This window comes from Podarcis pityusensis, assembly GCF_964106645.2.
Source record: "Podarcis pityusensis genome assembly, chromosome: 17".
Taxonomy (NCBI): Eukaryota; Metazoa; Chordata; class Lepidosauria; order Squamata; family Lacertidae; genus Podarcis; species Podarcis pityusensis.
The window spans coordinates 35,112,686-35,140,623 of NC_138042.1; the positions used below are offsets into that span (position 1 = coordinate 35,112,686).

The 27,938-nt window shown below is 44.7% G+C and overlaps 1 protein-coding gene and 1 long non-coding RNA gene across 7 annotated transcripts in view; one reads left to right on the forward strand and one right to left on the reverse strand.

Annotated features, from left to right (window-relative positions):
• Window positions 1-27,938, reverse strand: part of TMOD1 (tropomodulin 1) — a 39,541-nt gene that overhangs the window by 5,135 nt on the left and 6,468 nt on the right. For 5 of the 6 annotated variants that reach the window (XM_080986941.1, XM_080986940.1, XM_080986937.1 and 2 more), the window contains exons 2-9: window positions 26,760-26,933; window positions 22,736-22,892; window positions 14,743-14,862; window positions 8,024-8,113; window positions 6,372-6,499; window positions 5,629-5,736; window positions 5,104-5,247; window positions 63-207 (exon numbers count right to left, since the gene is read on the reverse strand). In XM_080986941.1, the coding sequence (XP_080843067.1) occupies window positions 63-207; window positions 5,104-5,247; window positions 5,629-5,736; window positions 6,372-6,499; window positions 8,024-8,113; window positions 14,743-14,862; window positions 22,736-22,892; window positions 26,760-26,879 (1,012 nt within the window). In that variant the 5' untranslated portion in view covers window positions 26,880-26,933. Of the gene's footprint in view, window positions 1-62; window positions 208-5,103; window positions 5,248-5,628; window positions 5,737-6,371; window positions 6,500-8,023; window positions 8,114-14,742; window positions 14,863-22,735; window positions 22,893-26,013; window positions 26,165-26,759; window positions 26,934-27,938 lie in introns of those variants that run through there. The other variant, XM_080986942.1, reaches the window with a different exon arrangement.
• LOC308466373 lies at window positions 12,523-13,833 on the forward strand. The gene is made up of 2 exons (XR_013980810.1): window positions 12,523-12,572; window positions 13,487-13,833. It is a non-coding gene; the product is annotated as an uncharacterized lncRNA (long non-coding RNA).

Sequence of the window (27,938 nt, forward strand, 5' to 3'; positions counted from 1 at the left end):
CTTTTACAGACCCAAGAGAATAAGACAAATGGGAGCCCCATCACTTGGAGAAAGCAACTCACCCAGGTCATTGTTGTTCATCATGGCATTGGATGCGCGAAGCCTGGGGCCTTGCTGAGTGAAATGATACCCAAACTTCAAGAGAGACTCGTTCTTTTCTAACATGCTCGCAATCTCCATTTCTACCTTGTTGCCTAGGGGCTGGCTCTTTATTTTAAAAAGGAAAAGGGAAAAGAGTTAGTACAGGAACCCATTCAGTTTTTACTTCCCCGTCCACTCGATCTTGACTTTAGATCTTACTTCAGCTCCACAGGGGTGGCCAGTCCCATTTCTCTGTCTGAGGCAAAATGGGAAGGGGCCGCTTTTTGCAAGACACATGCCTCCCCCTGCCCCTCACCTCGCTTCCAGGGGTTCAGCAGGTGTGGCTTCCAGGTTCTGGCAATCTCAGGGGGCTCTTGTGAGTCTCGCCAGAACCTGGAAGCTGCTGCAACCGCTTTTCACCCAACTCTATCTGTTGATGGATGGCCATCCTGACTCGGCCCCAGACACACTGACCAGATGTTTGGAAGCTGTGGCTGGATGGTTACGTGGGAGCCGGTTGAAGCTAAATCCTTTGAAGACAGAGGTCCTGTGGCTGGGACGGGATGATATGGGATTGGGGGGGCAACTCCCATCTCTTGCGGGGGCGCAATTAGTGCCAGCACCGTCAGTTAAGAGTTTGGGTGTAATCTTCGACACCTCCCTTTCCATGGAGGCGGATTGCAGCTACAACAAAAGCGGCATTTTTCCATCTCCGCCAAGCTAAGCAGTTGGCTCCTTACCTCTCTCGCCCTGACCTAGCCACTGTGATCCACGCGACGGTCACCTCCAGACTGGATTATTGTAACTTGCTCTACGTGGGGCTGCCCTTGAGACTGACCCAGAAACTCCAGCGGGTGCAGAATGCTGCAGCGAGACCCCTTACGGGGTCTTCGCTGCGAGATCACATTCACCCGGTGCTATACCAGCTGCACTGGCTCCCAGTGGAGTATAGGATCAGGTTTAAGGTGCTGGTTTTAACCTTTAAAGCCCTATACAGCTTAGGACCCTCGTACCTACTGGACCCCCTCTCCTGGTATGCCCCACAGAGAAACTTACGGTCGTCAAATAAAAACATCTTGAAGGTCCCAGGCCACAGAGAAGTTAGGCTGGCCTCAACTAGAGCCAGGTCTTTTTCGGCTGTGGCTCCGATCTGGTGGAACACTCTGTCACAAGAGACTAGGGCTCTGCGGGACTTGACATCTTTCCTTTTTTTTTTTTTTTTAAATAATCTTTATTAAAGTTTCAAAAGGTTACAAAAAACAAAACGGAAAAACAAAAGAAAACACAAAAAACAACAAAAAAAATTCCACCTTTTAGATCTCACTTTCAGTAGCTTCTTTTCATGACTTCCCCACGTCTCCCCTTATTGTATTCCAACTCCAGTTGTTTGTTCAAGCAAGTTTTTATCCTTAATGTCCTAATCATAAATTATTAATTTGCTTAACACTGATTTGTTAATATGATTCTGTAATAAATTTATGCCTTGTCATTATTATCCTTATCCTTAGCTTAGCTTAGCTTATTCAACCATTTTTAAAATATATACCTTAATCATATATGAAGGAAAAAATAAAAAATATAGAAACAAGAAAAAAGATATCTTTCCTAAGGTTGCCCTTAATTCCCATCCACGGATTCCCAATTCTTATCATAATAAAGAGCATATAATTTTTACACAGCAAGATGAGAATCAGGCCGCCTTTGGACTTCTAAACCCCACCCTTCTCTCCCCGGTTTCAATCCCAAACCAAAGTCCAGTTAGTCCATCTTTTTAGCCTGGTGACCTTATGTCCGAGGCTTTCAAATCTCTTAGTTCCTTTCAGCCGGCTTCTTCGAAAGTCTCTCATGCGAAACATCCAGGGTCGGAAAGGTACCTTCTCAGTATTGACCATGCTTCTTCCAGCCATGCCTACTTGTTTAAAGATGGAACTCCAACTCTGCTTCTTGAATTTGTATGTCCCAAATGGTCCAACTTTCACCTTAGTCGAATTAGAGTTCATCTTAGCAGGTCTCCGGCTCTGTTTTATCTTCTGTGGCATTTCAGCCACCCCTTCTTTCTGCTCCTCCTGTTCAGCAGGTGTCTTTTCCTCCTCTTCAATTTTTAGTTTCTTTTCTTGTCCAGCTGCCTGTGTTTTGAGCATCAAGTCCCTTTCCAACTCAGTAGGTGTATTTTCTGTTAGCTTCAGTTTTGTGGGGCTTGTAGACAAAACATGGCCTCGCTCACTCGTCTCTCGCAGCTTTCCCACGAGAAAAATAAGCTCTTGCAAATCAGCTCGTATTTCCCGACCTAGTTCCATTCTTGTAATGTCCAAGAATCCCCTCTAGAGGGAATCTGGTTACTTTGTATTTTTTTCCCCCTTCCGATCCAAAAGTCAAATTTATTTGTATCAGCCTTTCTTTACTTTCAATATTTTGTAACAATATAGCCGGTTAAAATTTAAGCTTTCAGTTTTTCCCAACTTTGACAGCTAGTTTGACAGCTGTCAAAAGTTTTCTGTAAATCCTCAGCAGGCTCTTTTCACGAGTTACTCCCGGGCTTGAGAAAGGTGGTACTCAAACAAATAAACTCTTGTCCTCCAGCACACTAAACTTAGTCCTTTAAATCCGTGGAATTTATATTTTTTTATCCAATCACAACAATTCTTCTCGCAACCTTAGATGTCAAATCCTTGCTTTAAGCTGTTTACAATAGGGGGGGAGACGGACTTCCTTTTTTTCACCTCCCCCGCTCATGCCAAATCCAAAACCGAATTATTTGTAATCCAATTTCCAAATTACTCACGGGTTGTTGCTCTTGATTTTAAGTCCAAATTTTGACAGGAAGAAGTCAGAGCTCTCCGACAAACGGCATGCGGCTACGCTCGGCAGGGGAAGCAGAAGACTCACAGCACCACGCCACTCCCCGGCACCCGTTCCGTAGCCTTTAAAAAGGCTCCTTCACGAGTCGGGAGGACGCTAACGGTGCCAGCCGAGTCACCATGTCCACGGGCTCCGTGCCCGTGGTTTTTTAGGGTCCCCGTGTCGCCGGCACGGCAAGACCCAGCCCGTCGAGCCGATTCCCTCCGGAGCTCGGAGGGAATCCGCCATTAGTCGATCGCGCTAACCCGGAAGTGGGACTTGACATCTTTCCGCAGGGCCTGCAAGACAGAGCTGTTCCACCAGGCCTTTGGCCAGGGCACAGCCCGACTCCCTCTCTCGGCAATCTTCGCGGAGCTCTGGCCCAATGGTTGCCAGTGGCTTGATTTGAATTAATTTATAATGAATGATTTTAGACTGTTGTTTGTGCTGTACTTTTGTACTGTTTTATTGTTGTTAGCCGCCCTGAGCCCGGCTTCGGCTGGGGAGGGCGGGATATAAATAAAATTTTTTATTATTATTATTATTATTATTATTATTATTATTATTATTATTATTATTTTCCACCCCTTGGGTTCTGCCAACTGAGGCAGGCTGCCTCAGTCTGCTTCTATTAAAGGTCACAGTCCATCACACTTTCACTGCGTGAGTATACTCATGTGTAGGCACCTTGTTAGAAGCTTTTATTCATTTAGCAGACAGGTTAGTCCTGCAGTTCTATGATTCTATCCTTGGGGGGGAAACCTCTCACTGAAACCAGAACAACACTGAGCAAAACTGTTTTTTTTTAGACCTGCAGAACAGAGAAGGCTGGGCACAATGGTGTCAACTTGCCCAGTTTCCCTCGTAATGTCATCATGGGATGTTTCTGACCATTTCTGAAGGTCAGTGAAGAATTTTTTTGCTGATGCAGCCAAAATGGACTTTGAATATATGGAGAATCCCAAGCATACTGAAATTAAGCCCAGCTCAGATTTCAAACTATGCCTGAAGAATAATTTCCTTAATAGGCCAACCAATTGCTATCTTTGTGGTTCAGGAGAGACAGAAGACAATGTGTGCTAAAGTATATCCTGTATTGCCGTTTATACACTTCACCTAGCAAATTCTTTTTAGAAAGTCAGCCAGATGACTTCAAAATTAGGTGATTGCTGGTTGATATAGTGATGTTTTTCCCCTTATATCCACTAGCTGCAAGAAAGTCATGGGCTACTTGCTTTGACCCAAAACAAGGTTGACGGTCAAAAGGGTTTTTGAAAAAAATCTAAACGATTTGTGGAATTACAGAATTTTAAGTTTTAATGATTTGCAGTTCTGAAAATTGATAAATGTTTTGACTCACTCATGGATTGCCTTGTTTATTTTCTGTGATTTAGCCACTGGCTACAAATAATAAACATTTAACTGGCTGAATGGATCTACGCTCTCAGGCTGCACTTTAGAACAGTAATAATTCAAGAAGTAAACTGCTTTGGTGAAGCATGAGAGAAGGCACAAAACAGACAGCTGAGCCAGTGATTCAGTTACTGGAATGAAATGCATGCAAGTCATTTCAGTTGTAAAGCTGGGAGGAAGCTGGACGGAGTCATGCTGGGCTCTCGTTTTACATTGGTGTGGCTCACATTTATTGCTAAGTGATTCTTTAGCCTAACAATGGCATGTTCGAACCCAGCCTACCAGACTAACCATGGTTTGTTTCCTGTCAACAAACCAGAATATGAAGCCATGGTTTATTGTTTGCTAACAAACCATGGTTTGTTCTAACCATGTTTTGGTGTCATACTTGAAGCCAAAAACCTTGCTTAACCATGGTTTGCTCAGTCATACAACCCAGACGCTTCAAAGGCATGAAGCAAGAGCATCTGAAAAGCAAACCAAGCTTAGGAGAAATAAAACATGGTTTCTTTGCCGAGATGTGAGATGGTTCATGGTTTGTTGAACCAACCATGGTTAAAACAAACCATGGCTCAGCATTAAGTGCAAATGCAGCCATTAGGCCTGTTTTCACTGGATGAATTTGCCTCATCCCTCACCAGTGCATACAATCTACAAAATATGTGTCACTTATTTAATTCTCCCCATGCAAAATTTCTGTTTCTCTTCTGAGCAGAACTTTGTATTTTGTGCTTCCTTGTATAACAGAACGGACATGGATTTTTATGTTACCTGGTTGTCAATTTTGAGCTCAATTAGCGTCCTGTTGTCCTGCAGTGCTTCTGCAAGCGCCAGAATTCCTGATCCAGAAATGAAATTTGATTCCACATTTAAGCTCTTCAATACACCGTTGACTTTTAGCATTTCTGCCAATGCCTTCCATAAATAATAATAAACAAAAGAAGTAATAAGATCATCATCAATAACTAGAAAGCTTATTTTATTGTTGTAAGAACTTAAGATTCCTGCTGTTGTATCAGACCAAAGCAATAGCTTGTCAGGCCAGTGAAACAGGTATTCTGTGGTGCCTGGGACAGTTTCTGAGATTTTTCAATATATGACTGCAGACCCAAAAAGCCCAGGGCCTTGTGCTTAACTCCATTTGCTGCCATAACCTTATTTCCAGTTTATGAAAGATCTTTGACACAGGACCTGCATGTTGACACATCTTCATCCAGCAGGCCGTATTTAAAGGAGACAGTCCCATTAAACACTTCCCTGAGAAGATTAGCTGAAAGTAATCTGCCTAATACTTACATAAGCGACAGGGTCATTGCTCCTTGTTCCTACTATGCTGAACTTTTTCACGTACGAGTTGTTCTTCAGAGCGTCAGCATAGGCTTTTAAAGTTGGTATGGGAATGTCCTTCAAAAGAGAAACATGCAGTCAATGGCAGTGTGTTCTGTTTTGTTGGGGGGGCATCATAACTACACACACTGAGGAAAACACAACATTAAAAAAGTGATCAGTCCATTCTACTGTATGTGTAGACCAGGCCTATGCCAGTGAAATGATCTGTAGGTATTTCTCCAGCGCAGGCTTCACTGTAATGCTCTTGCGGGTGGCACTGTGGTCTAAACCACTGAGCCTCTTGGGCTTGCCGATCAGAAGGTCGCCAGTTCAAATCCCCACGACGGAGCGAGCTCCCATTGCTCTGTCCCAGTTCCTGCCAACCTAGCAGTTCAAAAGCACGCCAGTGCAATTAGATAAATAGGTACTGCTGCGGCGGGAAGGTAAACAGCATTTCCATACGCTCTGGCTTCCATCACGGTGTCCCGTTGCGCCAGAAGCGGTTTAGTCATGCTGATCACATGACCTGGAAAGCTGTCTGTGGACAAACACCAGTCCCTCGGCCTGAAAACGATATGAGCGCCGCAACCCCATAGTTGCCTTTGACTGGACTTAACCGTCCAGGGGTCCTTTACCTTTTTACCTTTACCACAATGCTCTTGCACAGCTGACATACATTCCACTATTTGATGAATGGAACGAATTCATACCTTTATATTATTGAGATTAACTTCTTCAAGGTCCGGGTCGTTGTTTTTCACTCTTTGCAAGGTTTCTTCTACGTCGGTTGCATTGGGCTCATCAGGAACTGGTTTATATTGTGTGGGCTTGATTATGCCTGCATGGGAAGGGGTAGTGTGACAAGGATAACAAATAAACAAAGAAAAGGCCTACAATGTCTCTTCCTCTGACCAGTTCCCCTAGTGGGAGAAAGAAGCTAGTGCCCATCTCTCAGGGCTCCAGATTTGAGCCCTGCAGCTTCTGATTCTTGGTAACCATACTACTTTTGCCAGCTTTCATTTCATTTGGGGAATCAAAGAGGAGATCTGATTCTCTGATATTGGATCTACATAGAAATGGCACAGGATAGTTTTAGCACATAACCAAACAGTGTAATGTGCTCACAACAAGCCTCACTAAATGAGCACGAAAGCAAACTAAGTGCGGTTGGGGGGAAATGTTTTTTGATTCTGTCTTTGGTTATGCACAAGTAGGTATTTCTGAAAAGCTTTCAACTTTCCCCCTAAATCAGGGGTGGCTATCCTGCGCTGCTCCCACTGCTGCTGCCTATACTAGAATTTCTGCCATTCCTGACCGCTGGCTGGGTCCACCTCTGCCCTACATTACACTGCAGCACTAGTCTCAACCCATATTTAGTACCTCCTTCAGTACCTCTTAGGGACATGGGTGGCGCTGTGGGTTAAACCACAGAGCCTAGGAATTGCTGGTCAGAAGGTTGGCGGTTCGAATCCCCGCAACGGGGTGAGCTCCCGTTGCTCTGTCCCTGCTCCTGCCAACCTAGCAGTTCGAAAGCACGTCAAAGTGCAAGTAGATAAATAGGTACCACTCTGGCAGGAAGGTAAACGGCGTTTCCCTGCGCTGCTCTGGTTTGCCAGAAGTGGCTTAGTCCTGCTGGCCACATGACCCAGCTCCCTCGGCCAGTAAAGCGAGATGAGCGCCGCAACCCCAGAGTCGGTCACGACTGGACCTAATGGTTAGGGGTCCCTTTACCTTTACCTCAGTACCTCTTCATGTGCATTTTCACCCTGATTCGAATTCCAGCTGGGTCCCATACCCCCCAATACTGGTGAATGGTGGGGCCACCTTTATACCGCTTAAAAGATAAATGGAACTAAGCAGCAAAGAAAGAAAGAAAAAATCTAAACCTCCTCAAAAAATTGGTCTTCCCTGAATGGAAAGAGGAGAATGTTTACTCAGTGGTAGACCTGCCAAAAGGGCAGGTGAGGGGAAACTTTGGCCCACCAGATTTTGATGAGCTACAACTCCCATTATCCCCAACCATTCACATACTCACTGGGGCTGATGGGAGTTGTAGTTCCACAACATCTGGAGGGCCTAAAGGTCCCCACACTTGTGACAACAAGTCCTTCCCAGCCAGCAGACCTGATGATCCCTGGGCCTCCCAGAAAGGAATTTGCTCTCTCATAAAAAAAGCCTAGAAGTGGAAGAGTAGACAACGAATCCTCCTAGAATACCACGGAGAAGAACAAGGACAAAGCCAAGAAAATACACTGGTGATGATTCACCTCAAGCATATGCATTCATTCAACAAGTACCGGTAACATTATACCTATTGGCTCAGGTGTCCAGAATATGTCATGTGGCTGCAAATCTTACTTACTATCCAAACCTTCCTTGTTGACTATAGTCGTGCTTCCAAGTGCTTCGTAATATTGTTGGTTACTCATCAGCGTATGCATGCCAAGAATAGCTACATGAGAGAGGAGAGAAATAAAACAAAACAAGTTAAGCAAAATAACTAAACTCCTTTCTTGGGAAAGTGAGAATCTGGCCAAGATACATAGAAGGCAAGGGGGGAAAGCACGAAACAGCAGAACTCAAGTCGATTATGTTGTTCACATTTTGGGTGGACTCGGAGGACAATGCAAGAAGATCCAATGCGCTGGGTGGGACTCAACACAATTTACATAAAAATTGTGAGAGGATACGATTCCATGTTTCTCAATAGTCACTGTGTTTGACCACAGATGGTCTTTTACCATGCAGCAACTTACTGGTTTGCCTGTAATGCTAAGCTGTGGTTTAGTGTTACAGTGGTGCCTCGCAAGACGAAATTAATCCGTTCCACGAGTCTCTTCGTCTAGCGGTTTTTTCGTCTTGCGAAGCAACCCTATTAGCGGCTTAGCGGATTAGCGCTATTAGCGGTTTAGCGGCTATTAAAGGCTTAGCAGCTTAGCGGATTAGCTGCTAAAAGGCTATTAAAGGCTTAGCGGCTTAGAAAAGGGGGGGGAGCGGAAAAAAAATCTCAAGACTCGCAAGACATTTTCGTCTTGCGAAGCAAGCCCATAGGGAAATTCGTCCTGCGAAGCGCATTGAAAACGGAAAACCCTTTCGTCTAGCGGGTTTTCCGTCTTGCGAGGCATTCGTCTTGCGGGGCACCACTGTACATGCATGAGCTGGGACGAGTACAGTCGTGCCTTGGTTTTCGAACAGTTTAGTTCTTGAACGTTTCGGCTCCCAAATGCCGCAAACCCGGAAGTGTGTGTTCCGGTGTGCGAACTATTTTTGGAAGCCAAATGTCTGATGGGGCTTCCGATTGGCTGCAGGAGCTTCCTGCAGCCAATCAGAAGCTGTGCTTTTGTTTCCAAACATTTTGGAAGTTAAATGGACTTCCAGAACGGATTCCGTTCGACTTCCAAGGTACGACTGTACAAGCAAAGCCTCAGGCTTGTATGCCTCCCCCTCTAGTCTGCTTGCACAAATGGTTTCTGTAGAGTTTTACTCCTCTTTCCATGAATCCTGGTTTATCCCTACATACAAGCCAGAAATTGTGATTTAAAACAAAACTCTGGTCAGTTATGTTTATCCTATTTGTTTATCCAGTTTTGTTTTACGTAGGGCTAAACCAGGATTCATGGAAAGCGAAACTAAACTCTGCATTAGTCTTTTCCCCAGTCGTGCTGAAGGCGCTGTGAGCCTGTGGCTTTGCTTGGGCTCATTCCAGCTTGTGCGAGTTGCACTAAACCTTAAGTGTCATACACAAATCAGCAAGTTGCTACTCGGTGAACAGTCGATCCTGCCAAGTGTTAAGGAGAGTTTTACTTCAATGGTTCAGAAATCAAAGGGAAATCTGGTGGAAGCAGCAAAGGAAGGAGCAAAATTATCCTCACCATTTGGCAAAATGTCATAAATGACTAGTCTGCCAAGTGGGTTGCATGCACACTGCAACAAATTACTGTTAGAGTAGCGACCCTTTGACTCTAGTTTGTCTGGGATGTGTTCCACCTATAGAACTTGCAAAGGCCTGGAAAAAAATATGTGTGAAGTTTTCCTGTTGCTGTCAGAACAAAGAAGACTTGGACTTGGCTTGATTTCAGAGTTTGTCCATGTAATTCACTCTATGACATGCCCTCAGCAGCAGACAGAAATACAATCAGTAACAGCTGGATCTCTCCTCGGGCAAATGACCTGGCAACATGCAACATCCTGTGTAGCCTTAAACCTGAGAGCAGCTTAGAATTTATCTTTACCACGTCTGCAATCTGATCTCAACTGATTCATTCTATGAGTATTACATGTCAGTTAGTTGCATCTCCTAGAAGAGGCCTTTGCTTCCATATAGGAGAAAAAGGGAAAGGCCTCTTCAAAAATAGGGCCTGCAACCATCTCTCTTTATTTAAACATTCATTTTAAAAAATATGCTCAATTAGGAGCAGTGTTTCAAATGGCTGAAATACTTTTAAATAAACTCATCTGATAAGCCTGACTAAGGATACAATCCTAAATAGGCTTCCTAGGGAAATAAGCCCACTTGGCCTTAACTTCCAGATAAACATGCGCTGGAAGTGAATATCATGTTAAACTTTACTGTAAGACATCCAGTTAGTAAGGTTCAGGCAAACTCATTTTCTTACCCACAGCCATCATTATTCAAGTACAGAAATTAAAAAGAAAGGAAGACAGGCTTTAGCCCACAACCGTACAATCTTATCCATGATATATATGCTACTCAAAGGCAGGAGGAAGTCAGCGTTATTTGCCCCCAAATGGATCGTGTACACATTTGCAGAAATGTGGGACTGCCTTTTAGCAGATGATTACACAGGCTTTTACAATGCACCGTTCCTGCTTGCCGGGGTGTCAGTCACGGGACAACAGGAGTGTCTTTGCCAAGTTTAAGCTGGTCCACCGACTGCGCCTGCTCCTGAGGAGGTTAGAACAGGCCACAGGGACACACGCCTGGATTATTACAAGGCGCCCTGAACCTCTTCAGTCTTTGCAAGCTTCAGCTGATTACCGTATTTTTCGCTCTATAAGACACACCAGACCACAAGACCCACCTAGGTTTTGGAGGAGGAAAGCAAGAAAAAATATATTCTGAATCTCAGAAGCCAGAACTGCAAGAGGGATCGCTGTGCAGTGAAAGCAGCAATCCCTCTTGTTGTTCTGGCTTCTGGGATAGCTGCGCAGCCTGCATTTGCTCCATAAGACACACACACACATGTCCCCTTACTTTTTAGGAGGGAAAAAGTGAGTCTTATAGAGCAAAAAATACGGTAGCTTGCCAATCTGCGTCTGTGAATAAAGAAAGCACCTAAGCAAATGGTAACCTGGCTTATTATGGTGGTAGCCCTAACTGACAGTGAGGACAGGCAGCTTTTTGCAAATACAAAATGACCAAGCAGCAAAACCATTTTGGACGGCAGGGCAGAGCAGCAGGACCAAAGCATTCCTAAGCAGGGCCACGAGGCTACCAGCAAAGTTCTCTTACAGTCCCTCTGCGGCTTCTAGTGAGATGGATGATGTCATGGGAATATGGGAAGGAACAGACAGCAGGCTGGAAGAAACAAGACACAGTTTAAGGAGGAAGGAACGGGTTGGATTCAGTAAATGAGCATGAATATGAGATGAACGGAGGGGGAAAGAGGATTTTAGTCAAAACGAGCGAGTCGGGTGTTAATACAAACTCTTGGGAAATAAGCCAAGACAGTCTGCGCTAGGCAAGTGCTTTTCAGGTACTGCTGGGCTCCAGTTCCCATGAGCTCCAGCTAGGAAGGCCAATGGGTCAGAGAAACTGGGTGTTGTAGTCCATCAACATCTGGAGGGCAAACGGGGTTAGAGGGTAGACTGCATTAGAGCCTCAGCTTAGGGCCAAACTTGTCAAGGTTTCGGGAAAGCTATTCCTCCCCTGGCTGCAGCAAGAGCAGAGGAAACAAGGTAGAGTACTTTTTAATGAGTTTTATTCCATTCTAATAGCGAGAGACGTGGGTGGCGCTGTGGGTTAAACCACAGAGCCTAGGACTTGCTGATCGGAAGGTCGGCGGTTCGAATCCCCGTGACGGGGTGAGCTCCCGTTGCTCGGTCCCTGCTCCTGCCAACCTAGCAGTTCGAAAGCACGTCAAAGTGCAAGTAGATAAATAGGGACTGCTCCAGTGGGAAGGTAAACGGCGTTTCCGTGTGCTGCTCTGGTTTGCCAGAAGCAGCTTAGTCATGCTGGCCACATGACCCGGAAGCTGTACGCCGGCTCCCTCGGCCAATAAAGCGAGATGAGCACCGCAACCCCAGAGTCGGTCACGACTGGACCTAATGGTCAGGGGTCCCTTTACCTTTACCTAATAGCGAGAGACAAAAGAACGCAACAAGCCTTAACAATGGTGTTGCTCCAAACTGGGCTCCACCTCCCTCCTTCCTAGCAGCATCCTTTTCCCGTACGGTGGCCACCCGGGTCAAATGTCTCTGATTCTGTTGTTTCCAAACGCCAAGTTCTGGGGGAAGGGGAATCAGAAATACTCTCCAGTGACAAAGTGTCAGCTGGCTGCCCTGCCGCAGTCTCCCCCCCTTCTTCTAACACTTCCCAACTCTTCTGTTCGCCTGTCTCTGAGCTGTGACTTCCCTCAAACTCCTCAAACCCCTGCTGTAAACCAATGCTGCGTTCCTGTACTCCTCCTGAAGTGTCAGGAGAAGGGCGTGTGTGATCTCCACCAATCCTCCTCCTCTTGAGTCCAACTCCTGACAAAACTGGACGCAACGCTGAAAATAGCAGCTGCATGGTAACCTTCTCTCTCCTCGATGGCAAAAGGAAGCATCACTCACCCGTATTGTCACATCACAGAGCACTATGGTTCCCTGCACCACATCAGCTGCTACTGCTGGAGGGTGGGCAGGAGGAGATGAAAGTGCAGAACGCTGTGACATTGCAATGCAGGAAAGTAAGAATATAAGGAAAGCCAGGGCCGGATTTAGGTCTGATGAGGACCTAAGCTACTGAAGATAATGGGGCCCTTTATATGCCCACCTGTCCTTTGTCAACAACAAATTGTCGCTGTTTTTTGTGTGTTGAATATATGCTATATGGTAATTTATGGACCTAATAGGTATCTAAAGCCATTTGCACAAAACAAAATACAGTGGTACCTTGGGATCCGAACGGGATCCGTTCCGGAGCCCCATTCGCATCCCGAAGCAAACGTAACCCGTGTCCACGCATCTGTGCGTGTCATGTTTTGGCACTTCTGCGCATGACGTCATTTTGATGGTCTGCGCATGCGCGCACGGTGAAACCCGGAAGTAACACGCTCCGTTACTTCCAAGTCGCCGCGGAGCGCAACCCGAATTTGCCTAACCCGAAGCGTATTCTTCCCGAGGTATGACTGTATGTAATCAAAGTAATTGATATAGAAACAAGCAAACCAGTGATATTTTAGGGAGCAGGCTATTAGGCGGGGCCCATTACTTACATCATAGGAGCCTACACAACACAAAACACTGTTGCTGTATGTAGGTTTTATTTGTTTTTTATCTTATATTTTGGAAATGTACATCCAGTTTTTTTTGTTCCCTTTACATTTTTGGGGGGCCCCCAAGAGAGTGGGGCCCTAAGCTATAGGTTGTTTAGCTTATACGTAAATCCGGCACTGTGGAAAGCTCTGTTTGAGCAGATCAAAGGCCCATTTAATCTAGCATCCTGTTCTCACGGGGTCAACCAGATGCGTATAGAAACCCTGGAAGAAGGACCTGAGAGCTTGTGATTCCCAGAAACTGGGATGCAGAGGTATACGGCCTCTGACAGTGGAGGCAGAACATAGCCTTGTTCTTTGTGGATTTGTCTAATTCTCTCTTAAAGCCATCCAAGTTAGAGGCCATCACTTCCTCTTGCGGAAGCAAAATTTGGGGCTGAGTTTCTACACACAGAAAGAAAGCGCATCTGTGTAGGCCACGGGGAGCAACCTGTACGAAGATCATTTTCTGTGTCAGCTGCACCACCCACATGTATTGAGCCGTGATCAGGGAATCCAAGACTGGCTGTGACTTTGTGGCAAAAACACACGGAGGAGCAGCGCAGAGGTACGGATGAAGACGGTAGAAGTATTTAAAGATGTGACAGAGGGTTCTTCACCTGCACTACATGGTCTCTCACCTTGCTATCTGCAAGAGAGACTTCTCAATTAAACGCTAGCCTTAACACTCCAAGTAGAGCACTTAAAAAAAATATTTCCAAAAAATACTGATGTACAAGGTGTGAGCAGAAAGTTCGATGAATGGTCACATAAATTGGACAGCGAGGAATATTAAAACATACAATCGGCATCAGAAACCCACGAAATTCTCACAGTTGTGTACAGAGATGAAGCTGTAACTCAAAAGACAGTGTATGAGTAGTTTAAGTGTTCCCATGAAGGGTGGCCAACCATTGAAGATGACCCTCAGTCTGGCAGACCATCGATGAGCAGAACGGTGGCAAATGTTGACAGAGTTTGTGAGTTATTGATGCGGAATCGGCGTTTGTCCATCCAAATGATGGTGGAAGAATTGCATATTCCACGTGAAATCGTTACTAAGGTTATAGAGTTGTCCCACCCTCCATATTCTCCCAATCTGGCCCCACTGGATTTCTTTCTTTTTCCAAAACTGAAATCTGCACTGAAAGGGCATAGATTTTCCAACATTCCACACGTCCAAGCTGCTGTAATGAGGGAACTGGAAGCAGTACGAAAAAGGACTTCTCCAGGAATTACCAACGTTTCTATGTACATTGTCAATGGTCCATTGTATCAGAGGGGGCCTAATTTGAAGGCCTGTAAAGTATGTATGTTCGAATATTTCTCGCTGTCTGATTTCTGTGACCAATCACCAACCTTTCCGGTTACACCTTGTATTTAAAAAACAGGTTCAAAATTGCTCTGTGGGTGGGAAGAGATAACCTGTGAGATCGCATGAATTAGCTGTTCAGTGCTGTCTAGAGGCAGCTTCTGCTGCAAACTTATAGAACGGTCCCCCCAAAAAACCTCAAAACTGGAGGATAAAAAAGCACATACAGACTGACCAAACCGATAAGGATAATTACAAAGGAAGCCAAATGTAGGCAGTCTCGTGTCTTACCAGCGATATCACAGAGCTCAGCATCTGAGGCGTTTGCTAGCGCTTCCTCCAGTTCTGGCTCCAGAGTTACGCTTTCCAAAACAGGATCTATAGCCTTCTGCTTGGGGACCCAAATTTTCCCTGTAAATACAAAAAGGGCCATCAGCCTCGTAGCAATTGCTTTAACAACAGGGATTTAAGTTTCCTCGCCACAAACCCCTAGTAAACAGAATATGTAGCACCAGGAACAACAACTACTGTGTTCCAACCCAAAGGTTCAAATTTGATCCTACTGACAGGGATGCAAGTATGTTTTGATTAAGCAAAAGTACATAAAACGACAGGATATATAATCAGTGGATAGCAAAGGGTAGCAAGCAGTGCAGTATTTTCAGAGGGCGCTGTGGTCTAAGCCACTTGCTGATCAGAAGGTCGGCGGTTAGAATCCCCATGACAGGCTGAGCACCCGTTGCTCTGTCCCAGCTCCTGCCAACCAAGCACTTTGAAAGCACACCAGTGCAAGTAGATAAATAGGTATCGCTGTGGCGGGAAGGTAAATGGTGTTTCTGTGCGCTCTGACTTCCATCACTGTGTCCCGTTGCGCCAGAAGCGGTTTAGTCATGCTGGCCACATGACCCGGAAAGCTGTCTGTGGACAAACGCCGGCTCCCTTGGCCTGAAAGCGAGATGAGCGCCGCAACCCCATAGTCGCCTTTGACTGGACTTAACCATCCAGGGGTCCTTTACCTTTTACCTATTTTCAGAGCAGCAGGTCTATTCTGGAAACACCCTCCTTGCATTCAGTCCCATTCTCCGAAAATACCTTTCCTCAAGACTGAAGCGGAAAAGTCGGTCGTGCATGACCGGCTGCCCAACTCCTAGTGACGGCATTAAGGAACCTCTCTTACCTTCTGAGCAGTTTTGCACTGAAAAATCTGTACGGTGAACAAACTCACGAACTTTATGCGGTGCTTTAAAAAATAAAGGTACTCAACGCCGCAAGGAGGCAAAGTCTGTCAGCTGTGCCAGCAATGGATTTGCTGGTATGCACATCTCTTGTTTCAGTTGCAAAGCTGAGAAGGAGCCAGTCTCATCCCCCAGGGATGTCTCAAGACATTTTGGTGCCTGAGGCAACGGACAGGACGGCGCTCCCTCACCATTTTGTGTACGGAGCCTGATTGGGCTGACAGCTGAATCGTACTTCAAAACTGGCAACAGAGTCTTCCACCAGACAGCAGGCTAGCTTATGGGGCGCAAGGCAGGCTAGTTAAGGGGGCTTGGTTGTGTGATGGCAGACTGGATAGGTACTGGCACTACCGCCCAACTGCCTTCATCGGCCAAATGAGGTGGGCACATCGCTCAGCCTTTCTCTCCCTGCTCACCCCACAAGCGAGGGACACTTTGTGTTTCGTCTGATCTTCACTCAAACTCCAGAACCCTGCTTTTATACTGTTCCCGTTTTGCTTATTATGTTTTTTTAAAAAAATTATTTAATCATTTTTTTCAATACAAACAGCAACCACAAAAAACACATACAGTGGTACCTCGGGTTAAGTACTTAATTCGTTCTGGAGGTTTGTTCTTAACCTGAAGCACCACTTTAGCTAATGGGGCCTCCCGCTGCCACTGTGCCGCCGGAGCACGATTTCTGTCATGCTGAAGCAAAGTTCTTAACCTGAGGTACTATTTCTGGGTTAGCGGAGTCTGTAACCTGAAGCATATGTAACCTGAAGCGTATGTAACCTGAGGTACCACTGTACAACAAAAACCACAATAACACTAATAATACAATTTAACCATTCAGATTTGAGTACTGATATACCTATAACTACACCTTTTTAACAATATTTCCCCACCTCTCCTCCCCCTACTTCCCACCACTTTCCGCCTTATCGCTTAAGTATTCCTTCCAGATTTCTTCATATTTATCCATTTTAATTTGCGTCGATATGCAATTCGTTTGTATGTAACTAGTCTGTCCATATTGTCAATCCATGTGCTCAGTGGGATCTTTTTGCGGCTCTTCCAATTCATCAAAACAAGTTTTTTTGCTTCTAATATGGCACGGTACATCCATTTTTTTTTTACCCCTTGTAATCTCCCATGTTTCCGGTATATAATTTAGAATTAAATTCAAATCCCCTAAATAACAATTTCTTTTTTTTACTCTTGCTATGTGTATCCTTACCTTGCACCAAAATGATCTTATTTTTGCTTATTATGTTAACCGCCCATGGCATTTCTTGCCTCACTTTCAAAACTTTAAACCTCCTACACTTGTAAAAAGTATCTGAAACTGGGGACAACTAAATCCCAATTAAGTCATTTGGAAAAAAGAAAGAAAGAGATGTTTGATAACTAATTTAATGTTAAAGAAAGTGGGTTAGCCAATACAGTGGTACATCAGTTTTTGAACATAATCCGTTCCGGAAGACCCTTTGAGTTCTGAAATGTTCGAAAACCGAGGCGCAAAGGGCAGTCTGCAAATTTAATAGAGAAAATTGAGAAAGATAACATATACACTCAGTGGAAGCAGTTCGACTTCCAAGGCGTGTTCAAAAATGGAAGCATTTACTTTTGGGTTTATGGCATTCAAGTTCGTCAACAGAGGTGTTCAAAAACCGAGGTACCACTGTACTGTTTAGTAGGGCTTTTAGTAGTAACGATGGCACTCTGATATCAGCTAGATAGGAGATATGTAATCTTGTATTTCTATTTTATTTATAAAAATAATTGTACACTGCAATTTTGTTTTTTTTTTAAATGAACAACAATATGATTTTAAAAATGACAAACCAATTATTAAAAAATTTAAAGGTCAGCAGCTGACTTTTACAAAGAATGTTTTTCTTAATTGTCTGCATAAGCCTGGCAGCACAGAATAGTTTTCAGCAAATGTTTGAAAGTTCGTACAGAAGGCGCCTGCTTAATCTCTATCGGAAGAGCATTCCACAAGAGGGGGCCAATTATACCGAAGGCTCGGTTTCCTACTTATGTCAAATGAGCATCATCAGCTCTGGGTGCAACCAGTAACCTCCTACAGATGTCCTTTCAGCAAAATCTTCAAAGTAAACACACACACACACACACACACACACACACACACACACGAGCAGGGACAAAGGGTTGAAAATAGTATAGAACAATCAACCACTACCATATTTTTTGCTCTATAAGACTCACTTTTTCCCTCCTAAAAAGTAAGGGGAAATGTGTGTGCGTCTTATGGAGTGAATGCAGGCTGCGCAGCTATCTCAGAAGCCAGAACAGCAAGAGGGATTGCTGCTTTCACTGCGCAGCGATCCCTCTTGCTGTTCTGGCTTCTGGGATTCAGAATATTTTTTTTTCTTGTTTTCCGCCTCCAAAAATTAGGTGTGTCTTATGGTCTGGTGTGTCTTATAGAGCGAAAAATACGGTATATTGTAAGGAAAAATACATAGATTACAAGGTGGTTTTGGTTAGAGGGGAAAAGTTTATCTATTTTTAATACCTGTTTAGTTTTTTTCCAATAAAAGGGGGGGGGAGAAGTTCAATAAACGTTCTATAAAAGCTGGATTTTGAAAGATTCACACCAAAATTGAAATAGTGAAAACACAAGCAGCTTTAAGAAAGAAAAAAAAGAGAGGCACTTTTAAAGAAAACAATCTGGGAGACGCCTGTAAATGAGATAGCATACTCATTGCTCCAGGCATGGAATGTGACACTGGGGCTATTTTTGTCCTTGCTGCCCCTGCGACGCAGAATGGAGAGGAGAACAAAGACCACGCTATCCCGAAAGCCGCTCGAAGGTTGAGCGTGGCTAAATTTAGGCCTCACAAAAGAACCAACTGCTCCCTGGTTCCCTCTCGAGATCAAGAAAAAATAAATTTTGAAATCCTTTATGGTACTGCCCACTCTAGTCACTTTAGATTTTTAAAAGCATATACAGCGGTACCTCAGGTTACATACGCTTCAGGTTACAGACTCTGCTAACCCAGGAATAGTACCTCGGGTTAAGAACTTTGCTTCAGGATGAGAACAGAAATCACGCGGTGGCAGCGGGAGGCCCCATTAGCTAAAGTGGTGCTTCAGGTTAAGAACAGTTTCAGGTTAAGAACGGACCTACGGAACGAATTAAGTACTTAACCTGAGGTACCACTATACTGAAGAAGAGAAAGGGTGGACTTTTACAGAGGCAAAGATCTGAATGCTCACAAACACCAGGGCGCAGAGAACATCAAATAGGAATTTTGACTTAAAATGTAACTTGGGGGGGAAATGCCACCAGTATAATCACTCCACTCCCTGGTCTCTTATTGATCATAGATATATTGCTAACAAAATTTCCAAAGACTGTTTTTGTGGTTTTGTGTTGTTCAGAGTGTCCCTCCCCCCTTTTATTTTGATATGTGTATTCCTGTTGTTTCCATCGTTTACCTGGGTTTAGTGCTCCGAAATGGCAGGTGACAGGCTGGCTGGGCTTCCAAAGGGAAATGAAGGAGGGGAGAAGGGATTATGGAGCGAGTTTAAAATTGAGAAAAGTACAGTGGTACCTCGCAAGACGAATGCCTCGCAAGACGAAAAACTCGCAAGACGAAAGAGTTTTTCGTTTTTTGTGTTGCTTCGCAAGACGAATTTCCCTATGGGCTTGCTTCGCAAGACGAAAAACGAAAACGTCTTGCAAGTTTGTTTCCTTTTTCTTAAAACCGTTAATACCCAGGGTGACTTTGAGGAGCAACTCATAGCACGCGGTGTGGTAGCCTTTTTTGAGGTTTTTGAAGACTTTGGTGATTTTGAAGACTTTGGGAAACCGTGCTTCGCAAGACGAAAAATTCGCAAGATGAAAAAACTCGCAGAACGAATTAATTTCGTCTTGCGAGGCACCACTGTATGCTAGGTTTACTGTAATGTTCAATGTGTGTCACTTTATATTCCAAAATAAAAGTGCTGATGGGACAAACAGTGTGTGTTTGTTTAAAAATACAGTGGTACTTTGGGTAGACACTTCAGGTTACAGACACATCAGGTTACAGACTCCGCTAACCCAGAAATAGTACCTCAGGTTAAGAACTTTGCTTCAGGATGAGAACAGAAATTGCGCGGCAGGAGTGGGAGGCCCCATTAGCTAAAGTGGTACCTCATGTTAAGAACAGTTTCAGGTTAAGAACGGACCTCCGGAACGAATTAAGTTCTTAACCCGAGGTACCACTGTAAAGGAAGAGTTGCCTTTCTGAATCAAAACAAAAGCCCACCTAGTCCAGAGTTCAGGGAAGCTTGAAATATGGAATTTTGCTACCATGCATGTCTAATTAAATTGATCAATTTAATTAATTCGATCTTCTCCACCATCCCATTTACCACAATGGCCAAGGAGATGCCCTTGCGTGAAGGCAGCTGTGCCTTCCCTGGACTCAGCCGTAACATGGATGTGTAATTCAGCTTATCCTAGCTACTCAACATTTATGGGATGCTGCCTTTTCACAGGAGTAGGGACTCCGATTAAAGAAAAAAAAAGGTAAAGGACCCCTGGATGGTTAAGTCCAGTGAAAGGCAACTATGGGGTGTGGTGCTCATCTCGCTTTCAGGCCAAAGGAGCTGGCGTTTGTCCACAGACAGATTTCCGGGTCATGTGGCCAGCGTGACCAAACCACTTCTGGCGCAACGTGACAGAAACCAGAGCACACGGAAACACCGTATACCTTCCCGCCACAGTGGTACTTATTTATCTACTTGCACTGGCATGCTTTCGAACTGCTAGGTTGGCAGGAGCTGGGACAGAGCAACGGGAGATGACCCCGTCACAGGGATTCGAACTGCCAACCTTCTGATCGGCAAGCTCAAGAGGTTCAGTAGTTTAGACCACAGCGCCACCCGCATCCCCATGACTCCGACTTCTGTGGGCCCATGTACATTTTATAGCCTCTGTGTAATCACTTCCTAGCAGCAGCGATCTGCAGCAAGTGATTGGCCAATTGTTTGTGAAGCGGAAATGCCAGCGGTGGTGTTGCCAGTGATGTGCCAAACAGGGCAAGGCTCTCTGAAATGCAACTCGCCCCACACAGACCAACCCTGTAGGGAAGGGCTTTTGACAGTCTCCACATGGAAACCACAACATCTAAATCAGCCCTCTGCCTCAAGGCTTTCTTTCTCTCACCGAGTGCAAGCAAAAGAAAGCATTCAGTGCTTTTTTTCTAAAAAAATGTTTAGAGGTACTCTCATTTTCCTACTCATATTGAAATAAGGTAAAGGTAAAGGGACCCCTGACCATTAGGTCCAGTCGTGACTGACTCTGGGGTTGTGGCGCTCATCTCGCTTTATTGGCTGAGGGAGCCGGCGTACAGCTTCCGGGTCATGTGGCCAGCATGACAAAGCCGCTTCTGGCGAACCAGAGCAACGCACGGAAACGCCGTTTACCTTCCCGCCAGAGTGGTACCTATTTATCTACTTGCATTTTGACGTGCTTTCGAACTGCTAGGTTGGCAGGACATACTGAAATACTGCCCCTCATACTGAAATACTGCCCCTCAATGAGGCCAAACTTAGAGTCACAAAAAGTTTAGGGGTATGCGTACCCCTGTGTACCCCCCAGAAAAAAAGCACTGGCTACATTCAAATGAAGGAAATCTACTGCATATCAACCTAAGCAAGTTGTGCTTCCTTTTTCTGGTTATTTGGCTATAACCTTTGATAGAATTCAGATAATTGAACAAACTTTGTTGCATTACATTCTCCATCAAATTATCTTCCCATTGATATATAATTCTATGGTATTACTCCAAAAAGAAAGAGTGTTATGAGCCATCAAACCTCGGAAATACATTTTCCCCAATAATAATAATAATAATTTATATCCCGCCCTCCCCAGCCGAATCCGGGCTCAGGGCGGCTAACAACAATAAAATAATACCAAAAGGTTTCCGCAATTTTGGCTGCTAGTGGATATAATCTTGGAGACGGGTTATGAATTTTCTGCATTCCTAAACCCAATCTACATGCATCTCTCATGACACAGTGGCCTCAAACACACTTATGATTTAATGTGAGTGAGAAGGATGTGAGCAAGTCAAGAGTCTGGCTTGTTGAGCCGTTAGTGGCAACCAAGGTTTGTCCTTGGCTTAGCACTTGAGGTTTATTGGGTGGAAAGAAACCAGAAGCCAACATCTGGATAACAAGGCATGCTGCAATCTGCTATCTTTTGTCCACAGCATGGCAGAAGCAGGGGAGGAGCGCTGCGAGAACTTTTGAGCAGTGTGCCCCAGCAGGCTGCATGCTCACATTAAACCATGGTTTGCTTTAAGAACTATGGTTTAATGGGATGTGCGAACCAGGCCAAGTCAGTGGGAAGCTGGCCTGAGCAACCATTACTGAAATGAATGGTATATGTGCCCACCCGGGAAGAATGGCAGATGAAGTTGATGGACTACATGGAACTGGCGGAAATGACTGGCAGAATCCGAGACCAGGGAGAGGAGTCGGTGGAAGAAGATTGGAAAAAGTTTAAAGACTATTTACAGAAATATTGTAAAATTAATGAATGTTAGAAAAATGTTGAAATGAAGTTATATGGCTTTAGTAGAAATATTATAAGGAATTAAGTACAGATAGGTTAATAGAGCATTAAAGGAAAAAATAAGGTTAGAATGAGTTAAGATAATTATAGGATAGAAAACAGAGGAAGATGGAAAGGAATTGCTGAAATAATTAACAGAAGTGGAATACAAAAAGGGAGGTGTGAGGCGGTCGTGGAAACAAGTGAATGAAAGATGGGATAATGAAACTGTTTGATTTATTTTATTGTCTTTGTCTTGTTTTGTTAATTTGATGTGTTATATTGTATTGTTTTTTTTTTTAGTGTTTAAGTTTTTGGAAAAATAATAAATATTATTTTTTTAAAAAATGAAATGAATGGTATATGAAACAGGAGACTTAACCTTCAACATCACCTCGATTCATTCAGTGGGGCTAACTGAAAATCCAGAGAACACATACCTCAAACTTGAGAAACACCCGGGCATAGTTACTTGACTGTCTCATACCTCTTTTCTCCCCTGTAAAAGGAACCAGATCTTCTCGGTCTTTAATCTCATTTGCCTGCTTCTCCAGATGGGCGAGTAGGTCATCTCTTTTAAAGGGGCCAGTGGGTGTTTTCTTCGTTTGATCTCTCTGTCTCATTCCTGCAGGCAATAATGCATTCTAGATTTCGGAGAAGGGGAGGGAAAACACACCATCACCATCACTTATCAGCCCATATTCTTAAATATAAGATACCACTGAAACACCGCACACTGACTGTCCCCATCTGACTGTATCCACAGTGTGTAGGGAAGGTGACCAGGTAAGTTCTTTTTAAAGAGGTAAACGGAATCTGCAACAAAATGTCGCAGCATGGAGTGATCCTCTCCAGGGTTCCAAACAGCCAGCCACGACCCTTTTCCAGAATATATCATTCCATTTCCCCCCATCTTTACTGGTTTTGCATCTCCCATCATGAATGCCAGGCAGTTTCAGCCAGGGAGCCACAGGAAAGCTCATCACACTGTGCCTCCCAAAAACATAAAAATAAATATCTGTGAGTAAATCTGTTGCCACTCTTCTGACCTCTCAGTACAGAGGAACTGGAATAAATGTCTGCGTGGCAAATGCACCTCTTTGTACCTGCTGACTGGAACAGGGGGAGCTGGTGGCAGGTTTACTTGCTAGGAAGCAAGTGGTTGGCAAGTCACCAACACACTCCCCCTTAGATCTCTAAGGGGAAGACTTCTAAGATCTCACACTGAGGGAAGGCTCCTGGAATATCCCTGAAGGAGCCTAGTCCTCACATGACTTCTAGCTACATTGCATTGAGAACAGAAAACTTTATTGGATAAGACATGATGTTGTATAAACATCTGGTTCTTTTTATTGCCGTTTCTCTTTTTTCTCATTACTTTCAAACCCTTCTTTGCCTTTTTTGATGTGACGAAACTTTTTTCTTTTTTCTTTTTACTTTGTGCTTAACTTTGTTATACTTACTTTTGCTGTATGATTGTATTTTAAAACAATAAAGATTTATTATTTAAAAAAAAGAGAAGTAGCTTGAAAAATAAAACAAATCCACAATTCATTCCCCTCTCTGGCTGGGATTCAATTAATCGGTCCTGTCAGCCACGGGCGCCCACTTGCCCCCCCACATTGAAGGGGCCTGGCATCGCATGACGTCATGTGCACATAATGCGCAATCTGGGGGTCGGTGGCGGGGAATGTGAAGCGTGGAAGGTGATCCTTCACGCATCCTGCCCCTGCCCGGCACGCCAACGGGGAGGGCGTGTTTCGTTAGAATTCCTGCTCCATGATTGCAGTCATGGGATTTTTGTCTATCACATGACAGTATATGTTTCGACTCCACAGAGTTGGAAGTGACGGAGACAGGATGTTTGTGTCACTGTGTTCCGTGAAGTGGGACTATTGTCCTTTGTTCTTTTTCTCTTTGCTGTCTGATGCTAGAGAGAGAGGGAGCCATGTTGCAGTGCTCCGTGTGAGTTTGTATGTAAATAAAGTAGATTAGCCAAAATGCTGAGTTGCTGAGGTCTGTTACGAAACTGCGAAGACTCTGCAGATCCCTAAGTGTGCCGATGTCTGTTGGCATCGGTCGCTGTGATGTTCGGGCAGAAGAAAGCTTTTGAAGCTCCCGAACGATCGACCAGGAGGGGGAGAACACGCCAGTCGGGCATGTGTCTCTGCCAGGGTCCTACTCGAGTGTAGGCTGAGCTCCTGACATGTTTGCAGGTGGAAGGCTGATCTGTTTGGGAGGCCCTCAATATTGGAGTTCAGCCGGCTGCCCACAGATATTGAGGGAGCTGAAGCCCCTTCTGCCCCCTATAGATGGCGCTCCTGCTCTCAGCAGAAGCCCTATACAGTGGTGCCTCGCAAGACGAAATTAATCCGTTCCGCGAGTCTCTTCGTCTTGCGGTTTTTTCGTCTTGCGAAGCACGGCTATTAGCGGCTTAGCGGCTATGAACGACTTAGCGGCTTAGCAGCTATTAACGGCTTAGCGGCTATTAACGGCTTAGCGGCTTTAAGAAAAAGGAAACAAACTCGCAAGAACTCGCAAGACGTTTCGTCTTGCGAAGCATGCCCATAGGGAAATTCGTCTTGCGGAACGACTCAAAAAACGCAAAACCCTTTCGTCTAGCGAGTTTTTCGTCTTGCGAGGCATTCGTCTTGCGGGGCACCACTGTAGAAGGGCTTCTGCTATGGGGCTCTGTCCCCCCTCTCATTCTGTCAGGTCCCCCAAACACTGGCTTGGGGGTGGGTGCAAGAACTCTCTGAAAAGTGTGGGGGGGGATCATTCCATCTCACAAGCCAAAACGCTTGCACTGATGGAATGCTGAATTCTACCCACTGTGTATAATTTTGGGTTATCCCATCACAAATGTAGGACGTCTACATTTCAACCCTACCGGAGAAATGGCTGTCTCTGGCACAAAAACCGCTAGTTCCTCTTCACAAATCTAGCTTCTTTGCGCGGCGAAAACAGCATGCAGACAATAGCCATTTTTGTGGTATTTACATATTGGCAAATATTCTTACTGTACGTGGGGAAGAAGGCGAGTGGAAACACGCAAAAGTAGCAACAGCTTCCCCCTACCCAAGGAAAACAGCACACCTTTGCAGCTCAGTATGAAAGGGAGTTTAAGTTTAAGAGAGAGTTTAGCACATGGGTAGGCAAACTAAGGCCCGGGGGCTGGATCCGGCCCAATCGCCTTCTAAATCTGGCCCACGGACGGTCTGGGAATCAGCCTGTTTTTATATGAGTGGAATGTGTCCTTTTATTTAAAATGCATCTCTGGGTTATTTGTGGGGCCTGCCTGGTGTTTTTACATGAATAGAATGTGTCCTTTTATTTAAAATGCATCTCTGGGTTATTTGTGGGCCATAGAAATTCATTCATTTTTTCCCTTCAAAATACAGTCCAGCCCCCTACAAGGTCTGAGGGACAGTGGACCGGCTCCATGCTGAAAAAGTTTTCTGACCCCTGGTTTAGCACAATACAAAAGAACCTTAGAGCCCCTCCAGATGTGCTTTTTCTTGTGCATTTCTGATGTTTTGTGCCAACAATGGCATTGTGCCAATTATATGCGATCCCCCTTTCAATACTGTCTGCACCTCCAAATGTTTCGGAGTCGACATGCAACTTTGCCCTGAAGCTTCCTGCTTAAATCTTGCAACTTTTTTATAGCACAAACATTTCAGATTTTTTTTTGTGCTGTGCCTCTCCAGACGGCAATGACGTAGTCACATTGGGGAAGCATCACAGAACAAACTACAGCCGTACCTTGGTTGTTGAATGCTTTGGTACTCGTCTGTTTTGGCTCCTGAACGCAGCAAACCCGGAAGTGAGTTTTCCGGTTTGCGAAAGTTTTTTGGAAGCCAAACGTCCGAAGCGGCTCATGCAGCCAATCAGAAGCCACGCCTTGGTTGTTGAACAGTTTTGGATGTCGAAAGGACTTCTGGAACGGATTCTGTTCAACAGCCAAGGTACGACTGTACTGTACTTCCAATCTTCTCCTTGGAGGTGTCCTGGAGGGGAAGAGGGAAAGGGGAGGCCAAGGCTCGTTCACGTAACATTTAAACCATGTCTCAGTTTCCCAGCAGCAACAGCAGATCATCAAAAGGAATTAAACCAGCATCTTTTTAATCAGGAGTGACTGCCAAGGAAAAATCTAAACAAGATTCTATGACTCTATGATCTGAACCAAGGGGGCAATTCTAGTATTTCTGACACCACCAAACAGAGTGCGGTGCCGACGTTTGCAGGCAACAGTCTGCTTCAAATTAAGCAGACAGTGAAGGTGTAAGATTCCAAAATAGACTGTGTATCAAACCAGGCTCACGTCCAAGGAGAGTCGGGAGGGAAAGAGGGCGAAGGAAAGCCCAAGCAGATCCAAAGATGGTCTACCACTGCAAAGAGTAGCAGAAGGGTCCCCTATTTATTTATATTTTATTGCTTAGTGTGCCCGACGTAGATGTTTTCACACAATTCAAGAAGTATCACATGACCTGTCCTTTAAAATCACTTACATCAGGGTCTAGGTCCACCAGTTCATCCTCTAACATCTTGATCTCTTCTTCTGTCAGTGCTCCAAGGATCTGATCTTCATCCAGATCTCGGTATTTCTCTAGTTCTTTTCGGTACGACATCCTGGAGAATTCTTGCTCTCAAGAGCTTCTCTCTAATATACAAGCTGTACGTTTCTAAAAGAGAAAGTACAAAATATAAGATGGAATTTAAACATTGGGCTACCATGTTCGTTCCATGACTGCAAGCCTTGAGTGGCCAATGGAACAATCTTACACACACACACACACACACACACACATACCCCCCCGTCCCAAACTGTTCTAATGGTTCTCCTGACCCCCTTCCTCAGAGCCAATTTTGGGGGAAGTGTGGGGACAGCAGGACTCATTGCATTGACTCCTGCTAGCATAACTATTTAGCTGAATCCGGCCAGTTTTTGGTTTCGCAGTTGGTTCAGTTGCCAGAGCTCAACTCTACTAAAGAATTGAATTAACAACAGATTAATGAACTTGCAGTTATTAGTCCTGCGCTGCAATTTTCAGTAGAGTTTGTTGTCGTTTGGCAATTTGTGGGGGAGGCAAAGATATCCCCAATGACTCTGGGATGGATGGGCAAAGTTTCCTGAAATTTAGGGGGGGGGGGTTGACTTTCTGCGCACTTAAATGAGAGAGTCTGAGAGTCTAAATTGCTTTTCAGCTGCATCACACATCCTGGAATGTCTACAGAAATTATGTCCTACAGTGTGGATGGCATGGGTACTCAAGGAAAACATGGTGATGTTGGTAAGCCACGAAACTACAACACTTTTTTAAGTGCAGAGGAACAGGGGAACCCTCTCACCCACCTTGTAAAATTCTTTTTGTGCAGGTATTTTATTTTCAGTATAAACAGGACTCTGTTTTTGCACCTATCCACACACACCACTTTTAATTGTTCTCCAAGAGATGGAGGGGAGGAAAAAGGGAAACTGGGATATTCTGGGATCAAATAAAACCCTGGGATGGCTTCTGTGAGTCCAGTACTGTCCCTATAAAATCAGGACACTTGTGGAAAATGAGCGAGGTCCCAGCTAAAGAAGAATGGCAACTGAAGCTCACAGAATATGCATAGCTTACAGACCTAACATATAGAATAAGAGAACATATGTTTAGAGAAGATTGGGGGGCCCCAAAAAAATT